Source organism: Dama dama, chromosome 20, assembly GCF_033118175.1.
Source record: "Dama dama isolate Ldn47 chromosome 20, ASM3311817v1, whole genome shotgun sequence".
Lineage (NCBI taxonomy): Eukaryota > Metazoa > Chordata > Mammalia > Artiodactyla > Cervidae > Dama > Dama dama.
Window position 1 is genome coordinate 94688877 of NC_083700.1, and position 27886 is coordinate 94716762.

The following is a 27886-nucleotide window of genomic DNA, read 5'->3' on the forward strand; positions in this document are numbered from 1 at the left end:
TGTGATAAATTGGATTCAAATCTGTCTAAGGTTTAGACAGCCTTCTGTATTCTACTAAGGATAGTTGATCACTGTCCATGAAATATGGCAGAAACTGGAAAGACCTTGCTGTGTATGTTTCAGAAACCCTACATCGTTGTGTCAGTCCTGAGAATAGTTAAGTACAGTTTTATATTTAAAAAATATTTCCCTGGGCTGGAAACTTTACAGTTCACTTGCTTTGAAAGTTTGCCATATTTCTTTTGATGAGGGTGTGTATGGGCTGCAGCTTAGGGCACTGCAGGTCAGATCTTGTGCTTTGTTTTGGTATTTTTTGTCCTCTAGTATAGTGCTTTATTTCTGCTGAATCTTTATCCTTTGTGATTAAATGATGCTGAATAAGTTTATGTCAGCATTCTACATAAAGTGGGAGCCTAAGGCTAACTGTTTAAAACTATTAGTGTCTGTCCCAAGAGCCTGTACGTAGAGCTTCAAATGTCGCACAAGTAACCAAGTGGAAAATCATAGATTTCTCAGAGGGATGGAAGTTATAAAGACATTTCATTTAACTCTGTAAACACTAGAATCTCTCTCTTTTTTTTAACCTGTGCATATTTTTATTAGCTTAGCAGACTGGTGATTTTATGTAATGTTTGATAAGTTATTTTAATATGATAGTTTAGGGAATTCATGAAGCAGTCACATTCATCTCTCTAATTTCTTTCAGGTAACTTGCCCAGGAGTGGTGCTGAAAGACAAGGAGGACATCTATCTTAGCATCTGTGTGTTTGGCCAATACAAAAAGACACAATGTGTCCCAGCCAATTTTCCATTGGTCTTCAATGCCAGAATGGTGTTTGAAAAGGTGAATTCAAATATTCTATCAAATGTTAACAAATAAAAAAATTAAAGTGGTTCCAAAATTTGAATAGCACAAAATTTGAATATGTACTTTAATTGAAAAGATTTATAACTTAAATCTGAAAGCTTGAAAATAAATGTTCCTTATATTATACACTGAATCAGTTACCTCATTTGCTTGATGGATCAGTTTACATCTAAAATTGTCTTAGTGGTCTTTATGTAAAAAATAGCACCTTGAATTATAAATACTTATCTTCATAAGAGAGAGAGAGAAAGGGGAGATTATAATAGGTAAGAATAGGTCATATTTTACTTATGGCTGTCTTGTACTTCTTTCTATAGATCTCTTTTCTTTTTTTCCCTTGAATCTGATGCTTTTGATTAATTATTACCAATTGTATTCCTCACCTTTCTTTCCTTGCCTAGTTCCCTTCTTCCCTTTCTTCTCTTCCTCCTTACTTCCTTTCTTATTTTCTTTTCTCTTCTCCATGAATAAATACAGAGCACCTGCTCTGTTCCATGCACTGTTCTAGGCACTGAATAAACAAGACAAACATTTTCCCCTCTTGGAGCTTTCATTATAATAGGAAAAACAAACAGTAATTAAGTAAATGCATGAGTAATACACTTTTAGATAGTAAGTGTCATGAACTGTGGTGGTGTAGAAGACTCTTGAGAGTCCCTTGGACTGCAAGGAGATCCAACCAGTCTATCCTAAAGGAAATCAGTCCTGAATATTCATTGGAAGGATTGATATTGAAGCTGAAATTCCAATACTTTGGCCGCCTGATGTGAAGAACTGACTCATTTGAAAAGATCCTGATGCTGGGAAAGATTGAAGGCGGGAGGAGAAGGGGATGACAGAGGATGAGATGGTTGAATCACTGACTCAATGGACATGAGTTTGAGTAAACTCCAGGAGTTGGTGATGGACAGGGAGGTCTAGTGTGATGCAGTCCATGGGGTAGCAAAGAGTTGGACACGACTGAGTGACTGAACTGAACTGAGCTGTCATGAAGAGAATAAAGGGAGGGTAAGGGGACAGAGGGATTAAGAGGATTGTTTGTTTTAAAGGTGTTGGTCAGAGAAGGCAGTAACATTGAAATTGAGTCTGAATTATGAGGTAGTATTTAAATGTCTAGGATAAAAGCATTCTAAGCAGAGGAACAGCAAATATAAAGGTGTCTTCTTGGGAATAAGCTTAATGAGAAGGAGGAACAGCAAGAAAGCGAATATGACCGTGGTAACAAAGAGAAGACTGCTAGTAGATGGAGAGGGAAGCAGAGCCAGCTGTAATTTTTATTTGTTGGTAAAATCTTCCATGGTGATCATGGGAAACAGAGAAGTGACAATTCTCAATAATGTCAAAAGTTTCTTTGGTTGGGAAAGGAATATTCTGGCAATGAGAAAGAAAGCACAAAGACTATCTCATATATGTCTTCCTTTTACTTTTTCTTCTCCATCCTGTTTCTCTCTGCCTTCTCTCACCATAGGTGTTCCCTGAAGCAGTGGACCCTGGAGATGTGGTTGCACAGCTTGAATGTAAGTTTTTAACTTTTAATTCCTGATTTGGAGAGATTTTAAAATTATGCTCTTTAATCCTGAGTTAGATAAAAGTCAAAGAGGGTCTAATAAGAACTTGACAAATCTCAAGGTGAGGCCTTTTTTTTTTTTAACTTTTTTTAGAATTTCAGAATATACCTGGAAGTAATAATAAAAAAAAATAATACATGTGCTGCAGAGACGGGGAATTTTTCCTTTTTCTGGGTTTGATTTGAAAATAACAAAAAGAGTTATTTGAACTTTTTATTGACTAAGATATTATGAGTTGTTAATGATGTAAGGATTGTGATTTGTATTAAGTGGGATTCTGCCCTGCAAACAAAAATCTGTCTTTAACCTCATTGTGTTGCAAGTCAAGAGAGTAAATAATAGAAGATTGAAGTAATAGTAGCTTAAAATATATATTTGCTTTTGTGTTTTTATTGTACACAGTATGTAAATAAATTATTTGAAAGTGACATTTTCAAGGTTGTGGTTAGCAGTAAATTCCTCAAAGTACTAGGAATCAACTATAAAAAGATCCAGTTATTTGTGAGAACATCAATGCAAAGTATATTGGGGAGAAGTTATTCAAGCTCTGAATATGAAGTAAAAAGCTCTGTTGCTTATCTTTGTAATCAGAAAGGGATTAGGAATTACCAGATTGGTCTAATGTATAACTGTGGCTCAAAACGCCAATGATATTGAGCCTCATCAGTGTCAGCTGTCCCTTCCATACGGTTTGCACCCCATTGGAAGTCTGCGATATAGAAACATGCAACTTAGCACCACGTTAGAATCTGTACATACAGGTAGAAATAGGGCTGGTTGATTTCTACCCCTGGAAATCCTTCTCCAGGGGTTCTTCCCTACGCGGGGATCAAACCCAGGTCTCCTGCATTGCAAGCAGATTCTTTACCATTTGAGCCACCAGGTGCTAGTGGGTAAATGGCTTCTAATTTTTTGAACGTCTTGTTCAGTATCTGGGAAACTGTACATCTTAGAAAATATGAAGATAATTATTTCTCTCATCATTCTGAAATTTTGTTAAACATAGTTATTTTTCTCTTTGATGTAAAATTTAGGAACTCTAAGAATGGTACTTGATGATTTATCTGGAATCTTTCTTGCCTAGATTTCCCTGATTCAATTTTTCTGTTAAGTCTCTTCTCTTGTCCCTGACTTTCTACTTTTTGGTGTCTATCTCAAATTCATGTTTGTCCATCATGCCTTTAAATATTGGTATTCTTCTGGCTTCACTTCTATGGTCTCTTTTTAACTTAGTTTCTACTGTCTCCTTATGTGATATTCTCCAAGGACTTGGCTTCATGTTTTACTTGTCTTTTTTTTTTTTAAACCTGTCTTCTGATGACTTCATGAGAGTCTTTATCCCTGACCTCTCTGGTGAGCTTTGGGCTCTCTTTTCTTTTATTTTCTTCTCAGTTTTGCAACTTTTTGTTGTGTCCTAACCTTACTAATGTGAAAATTAAAACTATGCTAAAAGTAGAAGGGATGGAATGATGAAATCCCATAATACCTGTCAGCTTTAATAGTTTTTGACATTTTCCTATTATATTGTATGTTAACCCTTGAAAGATTGTTGCTGAATCACGAAAGATGCCAGGATTCTTGGCCTCTGGAGAAGAAGGATTCAATCTGGGGCCAGAGACGAGGCTTGATCACTCAGAGCTTTTGTGTAATAAAGTTTTATTAAAGTATAAAAGAGATAGAAAAAGCTTCTGACACAGACATCGGAAGGGGGATGGAGAGTGCCCCCTTGCTAGTGTTAGCAATGGAATTATATACCTTTTAATTAGTTACTACAGTGAATCAAAAGAATGTCTGGAGTTTGTGAAAATTTTACCAGACCCACTCCCATAATTACATTTTAGGATAACAAGATTACAATTAAATAATAGAAAGATCCTACCAGACCCACTCTCATATACATTCTAAGATATCAGGATTAGTCAGAAGGTTTTCAGGAAGGAGAAACTGTCCTCAAGCAGGATATATTGTTGTTGTATAATCCCTAGTACAAAGTTTAAACTGAGTTGTGTAATTGACTAAGACTAAGGAATATAGATAAAAAAAGTTTGTCCTTTCCTCCTGCTTGAGAATTCCAGACCCCTATCTCCACTTCCAGAGCCCCAGACCCCTTTCTTCTCCTTGGAGACCCTGGACTTCTTATCAGTCAGCCTAAGAATTGACTCTCTGATACTTTTGACCTGATACTTAAAAAAAGGCATTGGAATATTTAAAAGAAAATTCTCTATATACATTATTTCATTGCAAATATTCTGGCATGACCTCTAATTGATAGTTTTTTTGAAGAAAATAAAACCTTTCTACTGGTATCATACCTAACAAAATTAGTAATAGTTCCTTATTAACATCAAATAATTAGTCATTGTGCAAATTTCTCCAGTTATAACCAAAATGTCTTTATACAGTTGGTTTGTTAAAATCAGGATCCCATGAAGGTGTGGTTCATATTCTATTTATAGCTGTTTAGCTCTTAGGTTTATTTTTTTCTGTAGTAGTGTCTCTCACTTTTTTTTTCCTAATGCTGTGAGTTTGTTAAAAAAAATCAAGTTCTTTAGAGTATCCTGCAGTTTGGATTTGGTTGATTGCTTCCTTAAAGTGTTGTTTAGCTTATTCATCACTTTATTATGTAAACTGATAATTAGAGCTAAAGGTTTGGTTTGATTCATGCTTATTTTATTTTCTTTTTGACAAGAGTATTGTGTAAACTGATAATTAGACCTAAAGGTTTAGTTCAATTCAGGCTTCTTTTTCTTCCCCCCACAAGAATCCTTCATAATTGGTGCTCTGTACTTATTGCATCGTATCAGGTGGCATATAATATCTGACTGTCTTAAGTTTAGTGATATTGAGATTGATCTTATTTGCTTCAGACAGTATCAGCTTGATATTATTCCATAATAAATTTTTTCTACAGTCTTTCATCTAATAGCTTTAGTATTCCTTGAGACCCATGTTTTCATTAGAAATGATAAAATGTGGTTTTTTTTAATATTGTCATTTTTCTGTATTTGTTAGTTGGAATTCTTCTATTAAAGATATTTCCCTCATCAGCAGTGTGGTTGGTGGTTTAGTTGCTAAGTCGTGTCTGACTTTTGAGATCCCATGGATTGTAGCCCTCCAGGCTCTTCTGTCCATGGGATTCCTGGCAAGAATATTGGAGTGGGTTGCCATTTCCTTCTCCATATCAGCAAGGTAGTGAGATTGAAATACTGTTCTTATATGAAAAGTGGGGTCATCTCTCCTTTCCTTCCTTATTTAACAGCTTTTAGTGAGGTGTAACTTACATATCACAAAAATTACCCATTGTAACTGTAGTTAAGTGATTTCTAGAAAATGTATATAGTTGTGAGCCATCATCACAATCCAATTTAGAATATTTCTATCACCTCATATTTCCTAATGCCTATTTGTACTCAATTTCTATGTGTACTTCAGTCCCAACAACACTGGTCTATTTTCTATCTTTGTATATTTTTCTTTCCTAGAAGTTTTATATAAATAGATTTATATAATATGTTATCTTTTGTGTCTGACTTCTTTTACTTGGAATAATGTTTTTGAGGTTTATCCGTGTTGTTGTACATATTAGTAATTCATTTCTTTTTGTTGATGTATGATACTCTATTCATAGAACTTTTTTCCCTTTCCATTCACTATTTGATGAATGTTTGGATTGTTTCAGTTTTTGACTATTATGAGCAATTTGCTATGAGTATATGGATGCATGCTGAGTTGTACGCTAAGTATATGTTTAACTTAAACTCTCAACCTGTATTCTGAAGTTGAGTGTGTGCATGCTAAGTCACTTCAGTCATGTCTGACTCTTTGCGACCCTACGGACTATAGCCCTCCAGGCTCCTCTGTCCATGGGATTCTCCAGGAAAGAATACTGGAGTGGGTTTCCATGCCCTTCTCCAGAAGATCTTCCCAACCTATGGACCAAACCTGTGTCTCTTGTGTCTCCTGCATTGGCAGATGTGTTCTTTACCACTAGCGCTACCCGAGAAGCCCTTTCTAAAGTCACTGTACCATTTTACATTCCCACCAGCAAAGTATGAAGATATTCCATATCATCCCCAAGATTTGATAATGTCAGTCTTTTTGGAATATAGTTATTCTGATGGATGTGTAGTGATATCTCCTATCACTTTTAACTTGAATTTTAATACTATTGAGCATCTTTCCATGTGCAGATTAGCTATTCATATACCTTTTCTTGTAAAATGCTTATTCAAATATTTTATCCATTTTGAACTGGGTAGTTTGTCTTCTTATCAAGTTTTTTTTTCTTTTTAAACATATTCTAAATATAAATCCTTTATCAGACATAAAATTGGTAAATACTTTATCGTAGTTTAATTTTTTCATTCTTCTAATTGTGTCCTCTTATGGCTCAGGGTAAAGAATCTGCCTGCAATGCAGGAGACCTGGGTTTGATCCTTGGGTTGGGAATATCCACTGGAGAAGAGAATGGCAACTTGCTCCAGCATTCCTGCCCAGAAAATCCCATGGACAGAGGAGCCTGGCAGGCTGCAGGCCATGGGGTTGCAAAGAGTGGAATACAACTGGGCGACTAACACTTTTCACTTTATGAAAAACAAAAGAAGTCCAGGTTAACAATTTTTTTTTCCTTTTATGGGATCATATTTTTGGTGAAATGTTTGCTTTACCAAGGTCACTTCTATAAATTTTATTTTATTCCTTACATATAGGCCTATGATCCATTATGTGTTAATTTTTGTGTGTATGGTGAGAGGTAAGGATCTGGTTTTTTTTTCTTTTTTTTGGTAGATTGTGCAAATGCTCAAGGAAATCCAAGGACCCTCTTAAATTGGGCAGTCTTATAAATGGACAGATACTTGAGTAACGTCAGACAGAGTGCTTAGAAAAGTCCTTGGCACGCGGGAAACACTTAAAATATCCTTGCTTATTTTTATTGGTAGTGTGTTATTACTCTTTATTATTTGGGAACTGCCACATTCTATTCATACCATATCTGAACCTGTAAGGAGCCTCCAGAGGTCCAGAACCACTTTAAGCCTCTGAAATATATATATTTATGATACATAAATACAAAGTGGTATATAAGGGCCAGTGACATTAAAAGCCATATAGGGTGATTTTGCATTCATAGAGAAGGCATTCTCTTTAGGGAAATGGTTTTAATTCTGGAATCTACCAGAATAAATTAGAGTTATGATGAAAGCTATTTCCTGGGAGCCATTTTTTAGGTAGGAAAGAGAATGAAAAGTTTTCTACCATGTAGCCTTCTCTACTGACACTGAATTTTCATCTTTTCTCATGAAAGGTTTGTAGATTCTCTTCTGTAGACACACACTCTGTCTCTTACAAAGACACAGACTCCCTGGAGGAGGAAATGGCAACCCACTCCAGTATTCCTGCCTGGAAAATCCCATGGACAGAGAAGCCTAGCAGGCTATAGTCCATGGGGTTGCAAAAGAGTCAGACACCACTTAGTGACTAAACAGCAAAACTTAATACCAGGTTCTGAGTAAATCTGGAGTTCTCGGTATACCAAGGTGATCTTCCATCTTCCTGGAGCTTGGAGTTCAGCAGAGAGAGACAGTAAGTAAATAAATGCAACCTGGGAACAAATGTGATTCTGGGGTACATTATAAGGAGATGAGAGAATACAGTTCAGAACAGACACATACATGTTGCTAAGACAATGGGACTCTCGCCCAACTAAGTCTTATTTCATTCAGACTCAGTGGAAAAAGCCCTGATACTGGGAAAGATTGAAGGCAAAAGGAGCATGGGGTGGCAGAGAATGAGACGGTTAGATAGCATCACTGACTCAATGGACAAGAGTTTGAGCAAACTATGGGAGAGAGTAAACGACAGGGAAGCCTGGCGTGCTTCAGTCCATGGGGTCTAAAAGAGTTGGATGCGACTGAGCAACTGAACATTTCCTGCAAGGCAGCCTTTTGCAGACTCAATGTGTTTGGGTTCCAGCTTGCTGTTCATGACACCCACCTTGAGCCAGAGTTGGAATGCTAAGCAAATGTGTCCCAAATCAGCATTCTTCTGACCACACACGTTCAGTGATGTGCTGGGAGTGCTGAACTCTTGATCAGACTTAAGAAACCCAAGGGTGAACAAAGTCAAGGATGTCTACTGTCGCGCTGCTCAACAGCCTGAACATTCTAACAGGCCTCATAAATAGAGATGTCACCTGAGGAACCGAGTATTATCTTGTCAATGCCACTTTCACAGTAAAGTCCAACGGGTATCTGTACAGCATGTCCTTAGTACTTGGTACTGTGCACACACCTGGCCAAGTCCTGCAGGGCGCATGGGTGGAGTCTCGCCCCTCAGCACGCCTGACCCTGGCGGTCATACCTGGGCCAAGTATACTGCAGGAGAAGCTTCAGGGTTTCCAGCATCTTCAGTCTGGCCTCCTCCTCGGGTCCATCATATACCTCCAAGTAACCAATGATGACTCGCTCCAGCCTTTTCAAGTGCCGGACACTTAGGATCCCCAACCTAACGACAACAGAGAAGATGCGATGCAGAGTGAAGTTGAGGAGTATGGCCAGATCCAGCTGCTCAGGGACTCACCTTTTCACAAAAGCTGCCAGGTTTCTCGCGTAAGTCCTGCGTAAGAGAAGGCGGTGCTCGGGCTCCATGTGCGTTAGGATCAGCTGCAGGACCTCGTCACAGTGTGTGGTGGGTCGGGCCCCATCTCCCTTCCAGTGTAGGGCTTTCTCCAGGACGGGGAATGAATCCAGCAGACACAGGAGCACAGCCTAGGAGGAAGTAGGAGAAAGGAGCTGTAGTTCACCGTGAAGTTGGCAGTCAGGACACTCAATGATTTCTCTTGCAACTTCCACTCATCTACCATCCTCAGTGTCCATGTCATAGAATTCTAAAAGATGTGAGTAACACTACATTAAGTGTAACGTATTACTTTATATTTTCTAACTTTTTAAACATTCTTTATTTCCATCAGACAGTCTCAAGTTAAAATCTCCTAGGACAGTTCTTTGCTGATCTATAGAATGGAGCAGAGCTAAGACTTTAATCCAGAATTTAGGAGTCTCAGTCTATTGTCACTGAATACCTAAGTTTAAGTTGATATTTACAAGTATAAATATCTACTATAAGACCTCTCCCCAGCAGAATCGAAGATGACTCTATTTGTATCCACTTTTGACCTCCCTATCTGAAGTTTCAATGTCCACATAATCCCTTTTAGCTCTCCTGGGATCGTTGTTTTTTCTCTTACTTTTTAACCACCGTCACGAGAGTCTTAACCTTACTGGCTTTTAGTATAGCCTAGATTCTCAAAACCTAAAATCATATTTTAAAAAGAAAGGGGCAGGCTGAGGTAGGAGGAGGGAGAATATCTGGCCTAAAATAAGAAACAAGGTTATTTCTACCTCTAATTTTATGTAACTTGTTTCTTGACTTCAGAATGGTCTTGGCGCCCCTCCCCCAACACTAGTCCCCAGAAATTCTCATTCTTTATAAGCAAATATCACCTCCTTACCAGATCCTCTTAAAATACCCCAATACTACCAAACCTTGTTAGCTGCCTATTGTTAAACACCTACTGCATTTTATACAAACCTCTTTTAATAGATATATTACTCTGTACTGTATTTATATTTACAGTATATATATATTTACATAAACGTGTCTGCAAAGGAAAAAAAAAAAACAAAGACACAGACTGTGTCTCACACACACACAATACACCTGAACTTTGGACAACACAGATTTGAGTTGCACAGGTCCACTTATACACAAATTTTTTTCAATAGTAAATACTACAGTGCATGGTCTTTGGTTGACTCCATGGATGCTGAACCACAGATAAGGAGGAACTGCAGATACAGAGGAACCACTTACACGGAGAAACCAATGTGGAGGACTGACTATAAGCTATATGTGGATTTTCAACTGCAGAGAGGATGGGCACCCCTGACTCTCACACTGTTCAAGAGTCAGCTACATACTGCCACAAATATACTGCCTTCAAAGCTCTTCCTGCAGATGTGTGTATTGCTTGCTCCCTCTCTTCTCTCCAGTCCCTCCTCAAATTTATCATCATAATGAGAGATCTTTTCTCATCCAAGTATTTAATAATGGCATCCCCTTTTGGTCAATATCTCCATCTCTCTCCCATTGTCTTTAAGGTTATCCTATCTTCTACCAGGATACTTTGAGCATAAGAGTGTGTTTTTAGTATTTCCACCAAGACAACAGCTGTGAAAAGGGTACTGCTCAGGGCAAATAAGGATGGAGATAGTCTTCCTGTTTTTCTTCCTAGCACTGATGCATTATTTTTTATTTTTTCTCTCATCAGAATGATAGTTTCATAAGAGCATTGACTTTTTCTTTTTTGTGGCTGCTGTGTGCATATGACAATACCTGATACATACTAGGTGTTTAATGTTCAAAGGAGTTAAATAAAATACCATAAATGTATCATATGACTGCCTCTCATTCCTCTTTTCATGAGTGCTGGAACTGTCCAATCGAAAGATACCTGTTTGTACTATAATCCTTTGATTAGGAAATGTATTTTGTATTTGAAAATTTGTAATATATTAATGACTACCTTGGTTACATACCCTTCAACATTTGGATAAAGAGAAGATAGGATCTTTATTTTTATTGCAGTAGATTACTAGCTGCCCCTATTGTTTTCTCTTGCCTATGGGGGAAAATAGCAGTTTCATTAGAGCCCCTGCTTTATCGCTTCTGAGAATTGCTGCTTGTTTGGTGTCTGCAGTATTTAAAATGCTTTCATGTGAAGATTTGAAGGCTGGGAATAAATCCTTCAGTGTCTTTGAGTGAGAGACTCCCTGCCTCAGTCATCAAGAGAGCTTATAGGACTCAGGATTCATATTTTAAATCCACGATAGCAAATGCATTCCCACCAATTCCCCTTGTAGTTAAAGCAGATAAATAGACATTTATTGGAAATTGTTATAGCGATTACTCTCTTTGGTACAAAGGATTAATGGTATTCTGGCACTCTCTCTTAAGAAGTTTACTATAGCTTTTGACTTGCTGTACATGATTAAGATACCCATTTGAATGCAGAATTCCAAAGAATAGCAAGGAGAGATACGAAAGCCTTCCTCAGAGATCAATGCAAAGAAATAGAGGAAAACAATAGAATGGGAAAGACTAGAGATCTCTTCAAGAAAATTAGAGATACCAAGGAAACATTTCATGCAAAGATGGGCTCAATAAAGGATAGAAATGGTAGGGACCTAACAGAAGCAGAAGATATTAAGAAGAGGTGGCAAGAATACACAGAAGAACTGTACAAAAAAGATCTTCAAGACCCAGATAATCAGGATGGTGTGATCACTCACCTAGAGCTAGACATCCTGGAATGTGAAGTCAAGTGGGCCTTAGGAAGCATCACGACGAACAAAGCGAGTGGAGGTGATGGAATTCCAGTTGAGCTGTTTCAAATCCTGAAAGATGATGCTGTGAAAGTGCTGCACTCAATATGCCAGCAAATTTGGAAAACTCAGCAGTGGCCACAGGACTGGAAAAGGTCAGTTTTCATTCCAATCCCAAAGAAAGGCAATGCCAAGGAATATTCAAACTACCACACAATTGCACTCATCTCACACGCTAGTCAGTTCAGTTCATTCAGTTCAGTCACTCAGTCGTGTCCGACTCTTACATAAATCGCAGCACACCAGGCCCCCCTGTCCATCACCAACTCCCGGGGCTTACCCAAACTCATGTTCATCAAGTTGGTGATGCCAGCCAGCCATCTCATCCTCTGTCGTTCCCTTCTCCTCCTGACCCCACTCCCTCCCAGCATCAAAGTAATGCTTAAATTTCTTCCAGCCAGGCTTCAGCAATACATGAACTGTGAACTTTCAGATGTTCAAGCTGGTTTTAGAAAAGGCAGAGGAATCAGAGATCAAATTGCCAACATCCGCTGGATCATCGAAAAAGCGAGAGAGTTCCAGAAAAACATCTATTTCTGCTTTGTTGACTATGCCAAAGCCTTTGATTGTGTGGCTTGCAATAAACTGGAAAATTCTGAAAGAGATGGGAATACCAGACCACCTGACCTGCCTCTTGAGAAGTCTGTATGCAGGTCAGGAGGCTATAGTTAGAACTGGACATGGAACAACAGACTGCTTCCAAATATGAAAAGGAGTATGTCAAGGCTGTGTATTGTCACCCTGCTTATTTAACTTCTATGCAGGGTACATCATGAGAAACGCTGGGCTGGAAGAAGCACAGGCTAGAATCAAGATTGCTGGGAGAAATATTAATAACCTCAGATATGCAGATGACACCACCCTTATGGCAGAAAGTGAAGAAGAACTAAAGGACCTCTTGATGAAGGTGAAGAGGAGAGTGAAAATGTTGGCTGAAAGCTCAACATTCAGAAAACAAAAATCATGACATCCAGTCCCATCAGTTCCTGGAAAATAGATGGGGAAAAGTGGAAACAGTGGCTGACTTTAATTTCTTGGGCTCCAAAATCACTGCAGATGGTGACTGCAGCCATGAAATAAAAAGACGCTTGCTTCTTGGAAGAAAAGTTATGACCAACCTAGACAGCATATTAAAAAGCAGAGACATTATTTTGTCAGCAAAGGTCCATCTAGTTAAAGCTATGGTTTTTCTAGTAGTCATGTATGGATATGAGAGTTGGACTATAACGAAAGCTGAGCACTTTTGAACTGTTGTGTTGGAGAAGACTCTTGAGAGTCCCTTGGACTGCAAGGAGATCTAACCAGTCCATCCTAAAGGAAATCAGTCCTGAATATTCATTGGAAAGACTGATGCTGAAGCTGAAACTCCGATACTTTGGCCACCTGATGCGAAGAATTGACTCATTTGAAAAGACCCTGATGCTGGGAATGATTGAAGGCGAGTGGAAAAGGGGATGACAGAGGTTGAGATGGTTGGATGGCATCACCAACACAACAGACATGAGATTGAGTAAACTCCGGAAGTTGGTGATGGACAGGGAGGCTTGGCATGCTGCAGTCCATGGGGTCGCAAAGAGTTGGACATGGGGTCGGTCGCAAAGAGTTGACTAAACTGATAAGGAAAGCTTTCTGAAATTTTAGTTCAGTCGCTCAGTCGTGTCCAACTCTTTGCGACGCCTTAGGCTGCAGCACGCCAGGCCTCCCTGTCCATCACCAACTCCCGGAGACTACCAAACTCATGTCCGTTGACGGTGATGCCATCCAACCATCTCATCCTCTGTCATCCCCTTTTCCTGCCTTCAGTCTTTTCCAGCATCAGGGTCTTTTCAAATGAGTCAGTTCTTCGCATCAGGTGGCCAAATTGTTGGAGTTTCAGCTTCAGCATCAGTCCTTTCAATGAATCTTCAGAGTTGATTTCCTTAGGATTGACTAGTTTGATCTCCTTGCTGTCCCAGGGACAGAGTCTTCTCCAACACCACAGTTCGAAAGCATCGATTCTTTGGCAGTTAGCTTTCTTTATAGTCCAAGTCTCACATCCATCCACGACTACTGGAAAAACCATAGCTTTCACTAGATGAACCTTTTTTGGCAAAGTAATGTCTCTGCTTTTTAATATGCTGTCTAGGTTGGTCATAACTTTTCTTCCAAGGAGCAAGCGTCTTTTAATTTCATGGCTGCAGTCACCATCTGCTGTGATTTTGGAGCCCAAAAAAGTAAAGTTTGTCACTGTTTCCATTGTTTCCCCATCTATTTCCCATGAAGTGATGGGACTGGATGTCATGATTTTTGTTTTCTGAATGTTGAGTTTTAAGCCAACTTTTTCGCTCTCCTCTTTTGCTTTCATCAAGAGGTTCTTTAGTTTCTTCGCTTTCTGCCATAATGGTGGTGTCATCTTCATATCTGGTTATTGATATTTCTCCCAGCAATCTTGATTCCAGCTTGTGCTTCATCCAGCCCTGCATTTCACATGATATACTCTGCATAGAAGCTAAATAAGCAGGGTGAAAATATACAGCCTTGGTATGCTCCTTTCCCAATTTGGAACCAGTTTGTTGTTCCATGTCCAGTTCTAACTGTTGCCTCTTTACCTGCATACAGATTTCTCAGGAGGCAGGTCAGGTGGTCTGGTATTCCTGTCTCTTTCAGAATTTTCCAGTTTGTTGTGATCCACACAGTCAGACTTTGGCATAGTCAATAAAGCAGATGTAGACATTTTTCTGGAACTCTCTCGCTTTTTCAATGATCCAGTGGATATTGGCAATTTGATCTCTGGTTCCTCTGTCTGTTTAAAATCAAGCTTGAGCATCTGAAATTTCTGAAATTTGGCAATGTCTATTTATTGACCTAAAGACTTCCCTGGTGGCTCAGACGGTAAGAAATCTGCCTGCATTTTAGGAGACCTGGGTTCAATCCCTGAGTCGGAAAGATCCCCTGGAGAAATGAATGGCTACCCATGCCAGTGTTTTTGCTTGGACAATTCCATGGACAGGGTAGCCTTGTGGCCTATAGTCCCTGGGGTTGTAAAGATTCAGACACAGCTGAGCCACTAACACTTTCACTTTTGTGTTCAATCTCTATTTCCTCTATGCTCCACAAAGAGATTTCCATTTTAAAGTCTGATATTCTAGTTTAGTATTGCCTATTTTTGAAAATTAAATAAATGGAATCATTGTTTGCAAATTCTTTTGTCCCAGGCCTATTTTGCTTAGCATTTTTGCTGAGAAATTGATTTTTGTTTTGATAACTAGTTCATTTATCTTTGTTGCTGTGTAGTATCTCATTATGTGACTGTACTCCAAGTTTTTTATTCTATTATTAATGGGCATTTTGCTTATTTCCATTTGTGCTGTTCTGAATGAAGTTCCTATGAACATTCTTGATTACATGCCTTGATGTTCATGCACATGCACATCTATTTGGTATGTGTGTGTGTGTGTGTGTGTGTATATATATGTATATACATACATACACATATATATATATGCATGCATGCATGCTAAGTCACTTCAGTTGTGTCCGACTCTTTGTGACCCCATGGACTGTAGCCCATCAGGCTCCTCTGTCCATGGAATTCTCCAAGCACGAATACTTGAGTGGGTTGACACAACCTTCTCTAAGGGATCTTAACAACCCAGGGATTGAATCCATGTCTTCTACATCTCCTGCATTGGCAGGTGGGTTCTTTACCACTAGTGCCACCTGGGAAACCCATATGCTTATATATATACACATATATATGTGTTTGTGTGTGTAATTGCTGAGTCTTAAGGTGAATGTGAGTAGACAGTGCCAAGCAGTTTTCAGTGTTGCTCTGTCGATGTACACTCTGCCATTGGTGAAAGTTCTGCTCGCCACATCCTTGCCAACTCCTGGAATTGCCAGACTTTTTCATTTTAGTCATATGGTGGGTGAACAGTGGTTTCATTTTGCATTTCTGTGAAGATAAATGACGACATCTTTTCTAGATATCTTTGTGTGTGTGTGAAATGCTTGTCTTTTGCTCATTTCTCTTTTTGGTTGTTTATTACTTTCTTACTAATTTGTAGGGCTTCTCAATATTTTCTAGTTAACAAGATTTATGTCAGTTATGTGTGTTGTAAGTACAGTAATTTCTCACTCTGTGGCTTGCATTTTCAATCCTTTAGTGATTCTTGTTGTCTTCCTCATTGCAGGCAGATTCCTTACCATCTGAGCCACCAGGGAAACCCCTTATGTTTAGTGTTTTTTGGGATTGTGTTTTTCCCTATCCCAGTGTGTCGCTGTTTCTGTTTGTGATGCCAATTGTCTTGCTGTTCCCACTGTTTGCTGCACCCAGGGTAGGCAAGGCACAAGCTAAGAGGCTGGAAGAAGACTCTAGGAACCATGGAAACTGCAGACACAGTTATTCTCTTCTGGCTGGCATGGCAGCCACAACTCAGTCTGTCCTGGCTGACGTGGCAGCTGAAGCTGCAGCCATAACATAACCATAATGTAGCCATAAGGTTGCCATAACATAACTTCATATGATGTAACCATGATGTCACTCCAGTGTAGCCCCAGTGCAGCGGCAGCCAGGGCTTTCATGGTGACGCGCATACAGGCGTACTGCACAAGGGAGCCCATGACCAAGTGAGTAACTCGTGGCACTCATACACAGTGCTGTAAGTGACCTCAGCCACTACACAACTGTGCAAAGTCATATTTTCAGAACATGGAGCGAACGAGCATGAGAGCGCGGGGGAAAAGAGCCAGACTGGAGCCATCTTGTTAATTTCCCACACTCAAGTTATGAAGATACTCTATATAATTTTCTAGAAGGCTTATTTCTACCACATACATTCAGGTTTACAGTCTTCCTCTGATTTTATTTTTATATATGGTTGAAGTAAGGATAATATTTTATTTTTATTTTATGCATATCTAATTGGGCAATATCACTTGGTGAAGAGACTTTTATTCCCCTTGCTCTTAATGTTTATCACAAGCTAAATGCCTGCCTACTTGTGGATTTTCTTTTATTTATATATTTTCTGTTTTGTTTCATGAGTCCTTGCATAAACATGATGCTTTCTTAATTACTAGAACTTCACTTTTGATATCTGGTAGTTTAAGCCCTCCATGTTTATCCTTTATGAAGACTGTCTTAGGTATTTCTAGTGTCTAAAGTATGCTAATTTTAGCCCTAAATGTACCCTTGAATGATTATTCACATTTGAGTACTCCATAACCACCATTCATCAAGACAGAGAATACTTCCAACATCTAAAAAGGTTTTGTACCTCTGCCAGTCAATACCCCCCTCACAATAATCACTGTTGTAACTTGTCAGTATTGATTACTTTTGTCCATTTTTGGATGTAATATAAATTAAATCATAAATATGTATTTGTTTGAATGAGTTTTTCATTCAGCCTTATGTCTGTGAATCACCTATGATGTTGTATTTCATTAGTTCATTCTTTTTTATTGCTCTTTAGTATTACATTATATGAAAGTAATTTATTCATTTCTTGTAAATGACGATTGTTTTAAGGCTTATTACGAATATTCTTAGAAATATCTCTCAGTAAACATTTATACTTGGTTCTCTTGGAGTGGAATTTCTGGGTCATAGAATAGATGTATATTTCGCTTTATTTGATACTACTGAACACTTTCCTAAAAATAATTGTACAATTCCTTCTGAATATTGAACTTTGTATGTGAAAAATTATAGAAACAATTGGGGACATAACATCATACTATTGTTCTCCAGATAGGCTTTATGTTTGCCTTTTATTTCCCTTCTGTAGGATGTCAGTGGTACCAGCAGACCTCTATCATGTCAGTCTAATGGCAGAGATTAAGGTGATTTGAAGCTGGGTTTCTTCTTGAGTTACAAGGACCAGGGGAGGGTATTTCCAATTTATCCTTACTCCTGTGATGTTGCCTTTTATACACTCTTATCTAAACTGTGGAGAATTTATGAAGACCTCTCCTTCTTGGTGTAGGCCCTATAGTGATTTTTTTTTCATTTATTTTTATTAGTTGGAGGCTAATTACTTTACAGTATTGTAGTGGTTTTTGCCATACATTGACATGAATCAGCCATGGATTTACATGTGTTCCCCATCCTGATCCCCTCTCCCACCTCCCTCCCCATCCCATCCCTCTGGGTCATCCCAGTGCACCAGCCCTGAGCACTTGTCTCATGCATCCAACCTGGGCTGGCAGTCTGTTTCACACTTGATAATATACATGTTTCAGTGCTATTCTCTCAGATCATCCCACCCTCACCTTCTCCCACGGAGTCCCAAAGTCTGTTCTGTACATCTTTGTCTCTTTTTCTGTCCTGCATATAGGGTTATCGTTACCATCTTTGTAAATTCCGTATATATGCGTTAGTATACTGTATTGGTGTTTGTCTTTCTGGCTTACTTCACTCTGTATAATGGGCCCCAGTTTCATCCATCTCATTAGAATTGATTCAAATGTATTCTTTTTAATGGCTGAGTAATATTCCATTGTGTATATGTATCATAGCTTTCTTATCCATTCCTCTGCTGATGGGCATCTAGGTTGCTTCCATGTCCTGGCTATTATAAACAGTGCTGCGATGAATATGAACATTGGGGTATAGTGATTTTTTAAATTAATTAATTTTTGGCTGCTCTGGGCCTTCGTTGCTGAGAGTAACTTTCTCTAGTTGCAAGTGGGGGCTACTCTCTAGTTGAGGTGTGTGCGCTTCTCATTGTGATGGCTTCTCTTGTTGCAGAGCACAGGTTCTAGGTACATGGACTTCAGTAGTTGTGGCATTTGGGCTCTGTAGTTGTGACTCATGGGCTCTAGAGCACATGCTCTGTGGCATGTGAGCTAAGTTGCCCTGCAGCGTGTAGAATCTTCCCAGACCAGGTATCAAACCTGTGTCCCCTGCTTTGGTCAGCAGATTCTTAACCACTGGACCACCGGAGAGATCTCCTGTAGTGATATTTTTCTTCTAGGTCTATGAGACCATCAAAATCTCAGCTAAATTTATTCATCCCTAGTTTGCCATTTCTGGAATTAGCAGATGCCCTTGGGGAGAAAGCAGTTCCAAAGTTTGGCTCATCTCCCTGGCTCTTCTTTCTTTTCCCATAACTTGGCCCTGTAATTCTTCACTGCCTTATTAGCTTCTCTGTGCCTTCAAGCAGATTAAAAAAAAAAAAAAAAACTTGACCAGATTTTCTTAGTCTTCTTTGTGTAAATTGCCATTATCTGAAGCAGAAATCTGTTCCTCATTAATACCCTTTCTACCCTCATCCTGTGTCTCTGTGTACTCTCCCATTTGTCCCCACCTCATTATATCTATTTACTTATTCTAAGTATCTATATGTGGGCTAATATTGCATAGTTAATTATTATATCTTTCTATAATCCATGTTCTTTCATTTAAAAAGCACACATTTATATTCCTACTTGTTTATTTTTCTAGATGAACTTAAACTCATTTTTAAGGTCTAAGATAAACCTCTTTGAATTTTAATTATTTTGAAAGAATTAGCATTTTTATATTATTCATTCTTCCCATGTAGATAAATGATATATATTGATTTATTAAACTTATGTTTTCTTTCACCCTGTTACCAGGGTTTTGGGGTATGTGTGTGAGTGTGTGTTTGTTTGTATAGTTGCCATGTATTTCATGTTTATTTTCATATTTATTTCTAACTATTGCATATTTCGTCACTACTGAGAATAAGGTTCTTTGCATAATTTTCCTTTCTTCCCTTTTTTGGTAGTTAATATGCAAGAAAGTGAAAAAAATATTTGCTGAGTATCCAGTCATTTCGCTGAACCTTCATATTGGTGGTGGTGTTTTTTTTCAGTCTGTTTCAAATATTTATTCATGATTAGTCTAAGTATTAAAAATTTGTTAATTTGCATTTCAATCAGAGCATGTGGCCTATAATAGTACTGCTTCTTGGAATTTAATGGTGATTTCCCTGAGCATCTGGGCTAGGAATCAAAGATAAACATGATTTGTTTGCTTAAAAAGGTGTGTTCCCTTTGTGTTGGTAACAACATTTGAAGCTGTCTTTCTGTATCTTACTTCAGCTTACTGATTGCATTATCTCAGGTATTACATCAAAGCTAACATGTAGGAGACCCTTATTAATGTCCATTCATGAGTCAGTGCTACAGCTTGCCTTCTTGACTTTTTCAGTTCAGGTCAGTCGCTCAGTCCTGTCCAGTTCTTTGCAACCCCATGGACCGTAGCGTGCCAGGCTTCCCTGTCCATCACCAACTCTTGGAGCTTGCTCAAACTCATGTCCACCAAGTTGGTGATGCCATCCAACCATCTCATACTCTGTCATGCCCTTCTCCTCCTGTTTTCAATCTTTCCCAGAATTGGGGTCTTTTCCAGTGAGTCAGTTCTTTGCATCAAGTGGCTAAAGTATTGGAGCTTCAGCTTTAACATTAGTCCCTCCAATGAACACTGAGGACTTATTTCCTCTAGGATTGACTGTTTTGGTCTCTTTGCAGTCCAAGGGACTTGCAAGAGTCTTCTCCAATGCCATAGTTCAAAAGCATCAATTCTTCATTGCCCAGCTTTCTTTATAGTCCAGCTCTCACATCCTTACATGATTAAGGGCCCTGCAGTAGCAGCACACCCCTTGCTCTGACATAGCCACAGAAAAAAGTATCTCATTTGACTGCTATGAAAAAGTTCAGATGCAGCTGTTCATTCATTTAATTCACTCATTCTTCCATCAGTTAATTGACTCATTTTCTATTCATTCTCCCACTAAACCTCCAGTGATAACCTACTATATACCAGGGCTTGCTCTGGTCCTGTGAATTTAAAAAAACCAAGAATGTATGGTCCCTTCCCTGAAAGAGTTCACATTCTAATGGGAGATGGAAATAAACAAAGCATGATTATGCCATGTGGTCAGTGCCAGGAGAGAGAATTGTGAGAGCACACAGGGGCTGTTCACTCATCCCTGAGGGATAAAAATGGCTACTTAAATTAATATTTTTGTACGAGTCAGGTGAACAATTTTAGATGCTATAATAAGCAGTCCCCAAATCTCAATGGCTGAATACAGTAAAGATTCATTACAGTCTGATGCAGGTCAAGTGACTTGCCTGGCAATTTTTCCCCCAGTGTTGACTCAGCGAACTAGCCTTTTTCCTTATTACAATACCATTGATTTTACATGTAGCTTCCATGCCCGAGAGCGAGAATATGGGCAATTGTGTATGTGTTTGATGACTAGGCCTGGAAGTGGCACTTATTACCACTGCCCACATCCCTTTTGATCCCAACCAGATATCAAGGGAGATTGAGAGATGTTGTCTAGGATCCAGGAAAAGGATATGGAACTGGTGAGCATCTCCTTAGTTTGCCTTAAGTCTTAAGGTTGTCTCAGGGTTACCCAGATAAAGAGAACTTGTATTTCAGGCAGAGGAGATATTCATTATTTGTAAATATGGAAATGAAAGTCACAAGCCTAGAGCTTTGAAGTACTTCAGGCAGCTCCATGGACTGAAGTATAGAGTATCAGACCAGAAGTTGTGAGAGCTGATAGTAGGCAGGAGGCAAGGGCCAGATCACACAGGGCCTTTTATAATATATGAAGGGGTTTGGAGTCTATCCTGTGAGCGATAGGGAAGGATAGAGCAGTTTCAGTTAAAGAAGTGCCATTATTTGTTTCTATTTTAAAAGATTGCTCAGAAGCAGCAAGGAAACCAGGTCAGAAGCTATTGTAGTAAAACAAGAAAGAAATGATGGAATAGGGTCAGACTTGGTCTGTGTCCTCAAAGTGGTCATAGGCAGACAGACATACTTTCTAGCCAGATTACAGTAACAAGTATACCTACACAGTAACAAGTATATCTATACAGTACCCAAAGTTACCTATGCAGTAACAAGTACTGACATCAAGGCCCAAGCAAGAAGCTGTTTGCAGAAGATAAAGGGATTTATTTTAACAGGATATGAGACGAAATCATGGAAAATTTAAGAAAGCCATGTCTGTTTTCTCTCATCCAACAGCCACTTTTAAAGATGCAGAAATTGAGGTTCAGTGAACAGCTGCTACTGTTCTTGGTTACAGATTATGTGAACATTAGAACCAGAGTTAGGAACTCTGTTCTAATGGACCAACACGAGCCCACAAGGCCAGTTTAGGCACAAAACATAATTAGGATGGTGATGAAATTAGTATCTGTGGTCTTTGGTATCGCCAGCAAAGTGCTGGATATGTGCGATGAAGAAGAAAAAGAACTAGAACTTCAAGCTCAGACCCCATGCAGGTTAATTTCCTAGACCCTTTTCTACTCCAGGTAAAATCTAGACGCTCAGAGAGGGAAGAGATCTTAGAAACTAAATAATCTCTGTGTATTCCCTGATGCTCCAGTTGTAAGGACTTAGTGTGTTCACTGTGGTGGCCTGAGGTCAATCCTAGTCAGGGAACTAAGATCCTACAAGCCATGCAGCATGGCCAAAAAAAAAAAACCAGAGAAAATAGATGATCCTTTAAAATTGTGGAGGTACTAATCAATGCAGTTAGACACACACAAAAAATTAGAAGTATAAAAACTGAAAAAGAGGAGATAAATTACTAAGTATATACGATGAGATTGTTGCTGTTCAGTCGCTCAGTCATGTCTGACTCTTTGCGACCCTGTGGACTTCAGTACGCCAGGCTTCCCTGTCCATCACCAACTCCCAGAGCTTGCTCAACTCATGTCCATCGAGTAAGTGATGCCATCCAACAATCTCATCCTCTGTTGTCCCCTTCTCCTCTCTTCAGCCTTTCCTAGCATCAAGGTCTTTTCCAATAAGTCAGATCACATCAGTCGGTCAAAGTATTGGAGCTTCAGCTTCAGCGTCAGTCCATCCAATGAATATTCAGGACTGGTCTCCTTTAGGATGGACTGGTTGGATCTCCTTGCAGTCTAGGGGACTCTCAAGAGTCTTCTCCAACAGCACGGTTCAAAAGCATCAATTCTTCAGCGCTCAACTTCCTTTATGGTTCAACTCTCACATGCATACATGACTACTGGAAAAACCATAGCTTTAACTAGACGGACCTTTGTCAGCAAAGTAATGTCTCTACTTTTTAATATGGTGTCTAGGTTTGGTCATAGCTTTTCTTCCAAGGAGCAAGTGTCTTTTAATTTCTGGCTGCAGTTACCATCTGCAGAGATTTTGGAGCCCAAGAAAATAAAGTCTGTCACTGTTTCCATTGTTTCCCCATCTGTTTGCCATGAAGTGATGGGACAGGATGCCATGATGTTCATTTTTTGAATGTTGAATTTTAAGCCAGCTTTTTCAGTCTCCTCTTTTGCTTTCATCAAGAGGCTCTTTAGTTCCTCTTCGCTTTCTGCCATAAGGGTGGTGTCATCTGCATATCTGAGGTTATTGATATTTTTCTCTGCAGACTTTTTTTTGCACATTAAAAAAATTATTTATTTTTTAATTGAAAGACATTGGTTTACAGAATTTTGTTGTTTTCTGTGAAACATCACAGCCATAGGCGCACATATGTCCCCTCTCTTGAACCTTCCTTGCGTCTCCCCCCCATCCCATCCCTCTAGGTTGATAAGAGCCTCTATTTGAATTCCCTAAGACATGCAGCAGATTCCCATTGGCTGGCTGTCTCACATATGGTAATGTAAGTTTCCATGGTGCTCTCTCCATATATGTCAGCTTCCCCTCCCCTTTCCCCATGTCCTTATGTCTGTTCTCTGTGTCTGCTTCTCCATTGCTGCCTTGAAAATAAATTCACCAGTACCATCTTTCTAGATTCCATATATGTGTGTTGGTGTACAATATTTATCTTTCTCTTTCTGACTCACTTCACTCTGTATAATAGGCTCTAGGTTCATCTGCCTCACTAGAATTGACTCAGATGCCTTCCTTTTTATGGCTAAGTAATATTCCATCATGTATATGTACCACAACTTCTTTATCCATTCATCTTTCGGTGGACACCTAAGTTGCTTACTAGCTATTGTAAATATATTCTATTATAAACATATTGTAAACATGTTCTGTTGTAAATAGTGCTGCAATGAATATTGGAGTACATGTGTATTTTTCTATTTTGGTTTCCTCAGTGTGTATGCCTAGGAGTGGGATTGCTGGGTCATATGATGGGTTTCTTCCTAGTTTTTTAGGAATCTCCAGACTGTCTTCCATAGTGGCTGTATCAATTTACATTCCCACGAACAGTGCAAGAGTGTTCCCGTTTCTCCATTCCCTCTCCAGCATTTACTGTTTGTAGATGTTGTGATGCTGGCCATTCTGACCACTGTGAGGTGATATCTCATTGTAATTTTAATTTGCGTTTCTCTAATAATGAGCGTCTTTTCAACAACTGACAAAGGATTAATTTCCAAAATATACAAGCATCTCATACAACTCAATACCAGAAAATCAAACAACCCAATCAAAAAGTAGGGAAAAGACCTAAACGGACACTTCTCCAAAGAAGACACAGATGGCTCCCTGCAATCTTGATTCCAGCTTATGCTTCATCCAGTCTAGCATTTTGCATGATGTACTCTGCATATAAGTTAAATAAGCAAGGTGACAATACACAGACTTGATGTATTCCTTTCCCAATTTGGAACCAGTCTGTTGTTCCATGTCCAGTTCTAACTGTTGCTTCTTGACCTACATATAGGTTTCTCAGGAGGCAGGGAAGGTGATCTGGTATCCCCATCTCTTGAAGAATTTTCCAGTTTGTTGTGATCACACTGTCCAAGGTTTTGGTGTAGACAATGAAGCAGAAGTAGATGTTTTTCTAGAATTCTCTTGCTTTTTCTGTGATCCAGCAGATATTGGCAATTTGATCTCTGGTTCCTCTGCCTTTTCGAAATCCAGCTTGAACATCTGGAAGTTCATGGTTCACGTACTGTTGAAGACTGACTTGGAGAATTTTGAGCATTACTTTGCTAGAGTTTGAGATGAATGCAATTATGTGGTAGTTTGAACATTCTTTGGCATTGCCTTTCTTTGGGATTGGAATGAAAACTGACCTTTTCCAGTGCTGTGGCCACTGCTGAGTTTTCCAAATTTGCTGGCATATTGAGTGCAGCACTTTCACAGCATCATCTTTTATGATTTGAAATATCTCAACTGGAATTCCATCACCTTCACTAGCTTTGTTCTCAGTGATGCTTCCTTCCCTAGGCCCACTTAACTTTGCACTCTAGGATATCTGGTTCTCAATGAGTGATCACAGCATCGTGGTTATCTGGGTCATTAAAATCTTTTTTTGTACAGTTCTGTGTATTCTTGCCACCTCTTAATATCTTCTGTTTCTGTTAGGTCCATACTGTTTCTGTCCTTTATTGTGCCCATCTTTTCATGAAATGTTCCTTTGATATCTCTAATTTTCTTGAAGAGATACCTAGTCTTTCTATTGTTTTCTTTTATTTCTTTGCGTTGGTGACTTAGGAAGGCTTTCTTATCTCTCCCTGCTATTCTTTAGAAGTCCGCGTTCAGATTTATATACCTTTCCTTTTTCCTTTGCCTTTAGCTTCTCTTCTTTTCTCAGCTATTTGTACAGCCTTCTCAGGAATCCATTTTGCATTTTTAATTTTTTTTCTTGACTTTTTATGCTAGATTAGTTTAGTATTGCTAATGGGCTGTCATAGCCATCAAATTGATGGGAACACTGCTAATTTTCAGTCCTTTCACTTTTTGGAGAACTTTTTAATTTATCTTATAGATACTTTGAACATATTCATTTCTCTCATCAGATGTCTATTCAATTCTAACTTTCTTAAGATGAACAAATGACTACTTCACTGACCAAAACTGAGGCCATGGTAGTGATCCATTTCAGTTTACTGCACTCTTGTCCTAAAAGTCACCTACATCATCGACTCATTCTTACTGGCTTTCTCCTAGTCCTGGAGGATGGGTTTTCTCCATTCTGCTTAAGATTTTTCTACTTTGTTCTTTTTATTCATCTCCTCATGCTATCTCTAGTCTTGATCATTAGATTTTTTTTCCCCTCCTATAGCTCTCTTGCTGTTAACCCTCAAACTGTATAAACCTGTACATTTACATCTTTAAAAGGTATTTCCTGTCTTCATCCTCACTCCATGTAGCTACTATCCTATCTCTTTATTCTATTCCTCATTCAAAATATACTTCCTTATTTCACATGTATTTTGTAAATTACTTCTTTCAGTTCCTATAGAGTTGTTGGTAAAAACAGTGCAGGCTGAGTGCAAATCTCAGCTCAGGAATCACTTTATTATCCTCGTAACTTTAACCTTTAGTCTCTATTTCTTATCTGTGAAATGGAAGTAATAACTTGTTAGGGTTGTTTTGGGGATTTGTATGAAGCTCATAAGAACTCAGTCTTGACACACAGAAGATACTCTCTAAATGGTAGTAAATAACACTGTTATTTTGACTACTCACAGCCGTTTTGAAAATATACAGTTTTCTACTTTGTAGTAATGTTTTTCAACTAGTTGAGGTTACAGAATGAGTGGCCTTAGAAAAAGTATAATGTTAGTATGTTTGTCCTAAACTTGTTTGATTTCTAATAAAGTTTTATGTTCTGATGTTTTCTAAAAGATAGGATTTTTTTTTTACTTTGTGGTCAAATAATAATTATAATTATTGTGAATACAATAGAGCAAGCTTCTTAAATGCCAGTCTCCTATTTAAGCATCATCTTTAGCATTAGCCCTTTCTGTCTTTCCATTTATTGGTAATAGAATGAGAAATAGCATGATATGTTCATGGAATGTGTTGTGTGACTCAAGGGGTGATGGAAAAGTCTTCTTAAGCAAAAGTTGCTTATCCACTGGCCTAGGATAAAATTTGTTTTGTAAACTTTTGATTGCCTGTCCAGATTTAGTCACTGTAAGAGAATATAGGGAATTCAGAAATGAATAAAATATAAGCTCTTTGTTCAAACAAGTATCCATCTTGAGAAAATAAGAATCAGACATGTAAATAAATAATCAAAATCCTTGTATTTGTGCATTGGATTTGAGAGGATCAGAGAACTGTTGGTTAAGGCATTTACATGGAGGTTGACATTACTCAAAATTATAGCAAGTTTTAGGTTTGAAAGAAAGATAAGCCTGTTTTGTCTTCAATGAAAATGTGATAGGGACCTTGAAGTTAAAAGAATGTAGTGAGAAAAGATGAGCAGCTGACAAAATCAGATGGCATGAGACTAAAAGGAGAGGAATAGTTTTTTGGTAAAAGTCTAGTTTTTTGGTAAAAGCCTCGTGCTTCTATTGTCCTCTTTTTAAAAACTTCTACTATTTTTACTTTAAAGAAAAATTATTTTATATATATATAATATGTATACAGAGTAAAAATTATAGAAAATACAGAATTCTGGAAATTTTAAGCTGATTTTATATAGGTAACAAAATAACATTTGAAGAAGAAATGTGAAGTTGAACATGTAGAATGTGTGGCTCCCATTTTGTAGATCTGATGGAAGAGGCAGAAGAGAATTTTAACAAAAAACAGCATATTTCGAGCTCTCATGGTGATGCTATTAGAACAAACACACAACATTTCTAATAAAAAACATGAAAAAGGCTTTTTAAAAAAAATTTCAAAATATATGAGTGTAGACACTAAGAATATTGAAACCCCATACTCATCATTCAGTTTAATAATGATCAACTCATGGCTAATGTTACTTCAATTGTATCTTCCTACTTCATCACCCTTTTCCTGATTATTCTGTAGCAAATCTCAGAGATCATATCATATTTTCTTTCATTTATAGATACAGATATCTAAAAGGAACACCTAAAAGTTAACAATTTCTTAATATCATCAAATATCCACTCAGTTCACATTTCCCCATTTGTTCTGTAATTGTTTAATCATTTTGTTTGAATTTTAATTCAGATAAGATATATTCATCACATTTGTAGCATAAAATTTAAGTCTTAGGATTTTAAAATATCTTTGTGTCTTTCTTTTCATTACTGATATTAATAATTTGTGTCTCCTCACTTTTTTTTGAACAGTCTTGCTAGGCATTTATCTCCCAGTGAATTGA

At 38.3% G+C, this 27886-nt stretch overlaps 2 protein-coding genes across 11 annotated transcripts in view; one reads left to right on the plus strand and one right to left on the minus strand.

Moving 5' to 3' along the window:
* The window catches only part of SPATA6 (spermatogenesis associated 6), a 169811-nt gene that overhangs the window by 21303 nt on the left and 120622 nt on the right, over positions 1–27886 (plus strand). For all 10 annotated transcript variants that reach the window (XM_061121954.1, XM_061121957.1, XM_061121958.1 and 7 more), the window contains exons 2-3: positions 707–844; positions 2337–2385. In XM_061121954.1, the coding sequence (XP_060977937.1) occupies positions 707–844; positions 2337–2385 (187 nt within the window). The remainder of the gene's footprint in view (positions 1–706; positions 845–2336; positions 2386–27886) is intronic.
* On the minus strand, positions 7243–11398 carry LOC133041376 (TELO2-interacting protein 2-like). The gene is made up of 3 exons (XM_061121939.1): positions 9016–11398; positions 8797–8940; positions 7243–8038 (listed from the first exon to the last, which is right to left on the minus strand). Exons 1-3 carry the CDS (start codon positions 9081–9083, stop codon positions 7915–7917), a joined length of 336 nt encoding a protein of 111 aa, XP_060977922.1. The 5' UTR covers positions 9084–11398; the 3' UTR covers positions 7243–7914.

Excerpts from the sequence above, each read along its gene's own strand:
- LOC133041376 (XM_061121939.1), bottom strand. The coding sequence starts at position 9,083 with ATGGAGCCCGAGCACCGCCTTCTCTTACGCAGGACTTACGCGAGAAAC. Across the intron at positions 8,941-9,015 it reads CTGGCAGCTTTTGTGAAAAG|GTTGGGGATCCTAAGTGTCC; the intron begins GTGAGTCCCTGA and ends TGTTGTCGTTAG. Across the intron at positions 8,039-8,796 it reads CTGCAGTATACTTGGCCCAG|GTTGCATTTATTTACTTACT; the intron begins GTATGACCGCCA and ends ATTTGTTCCCAG.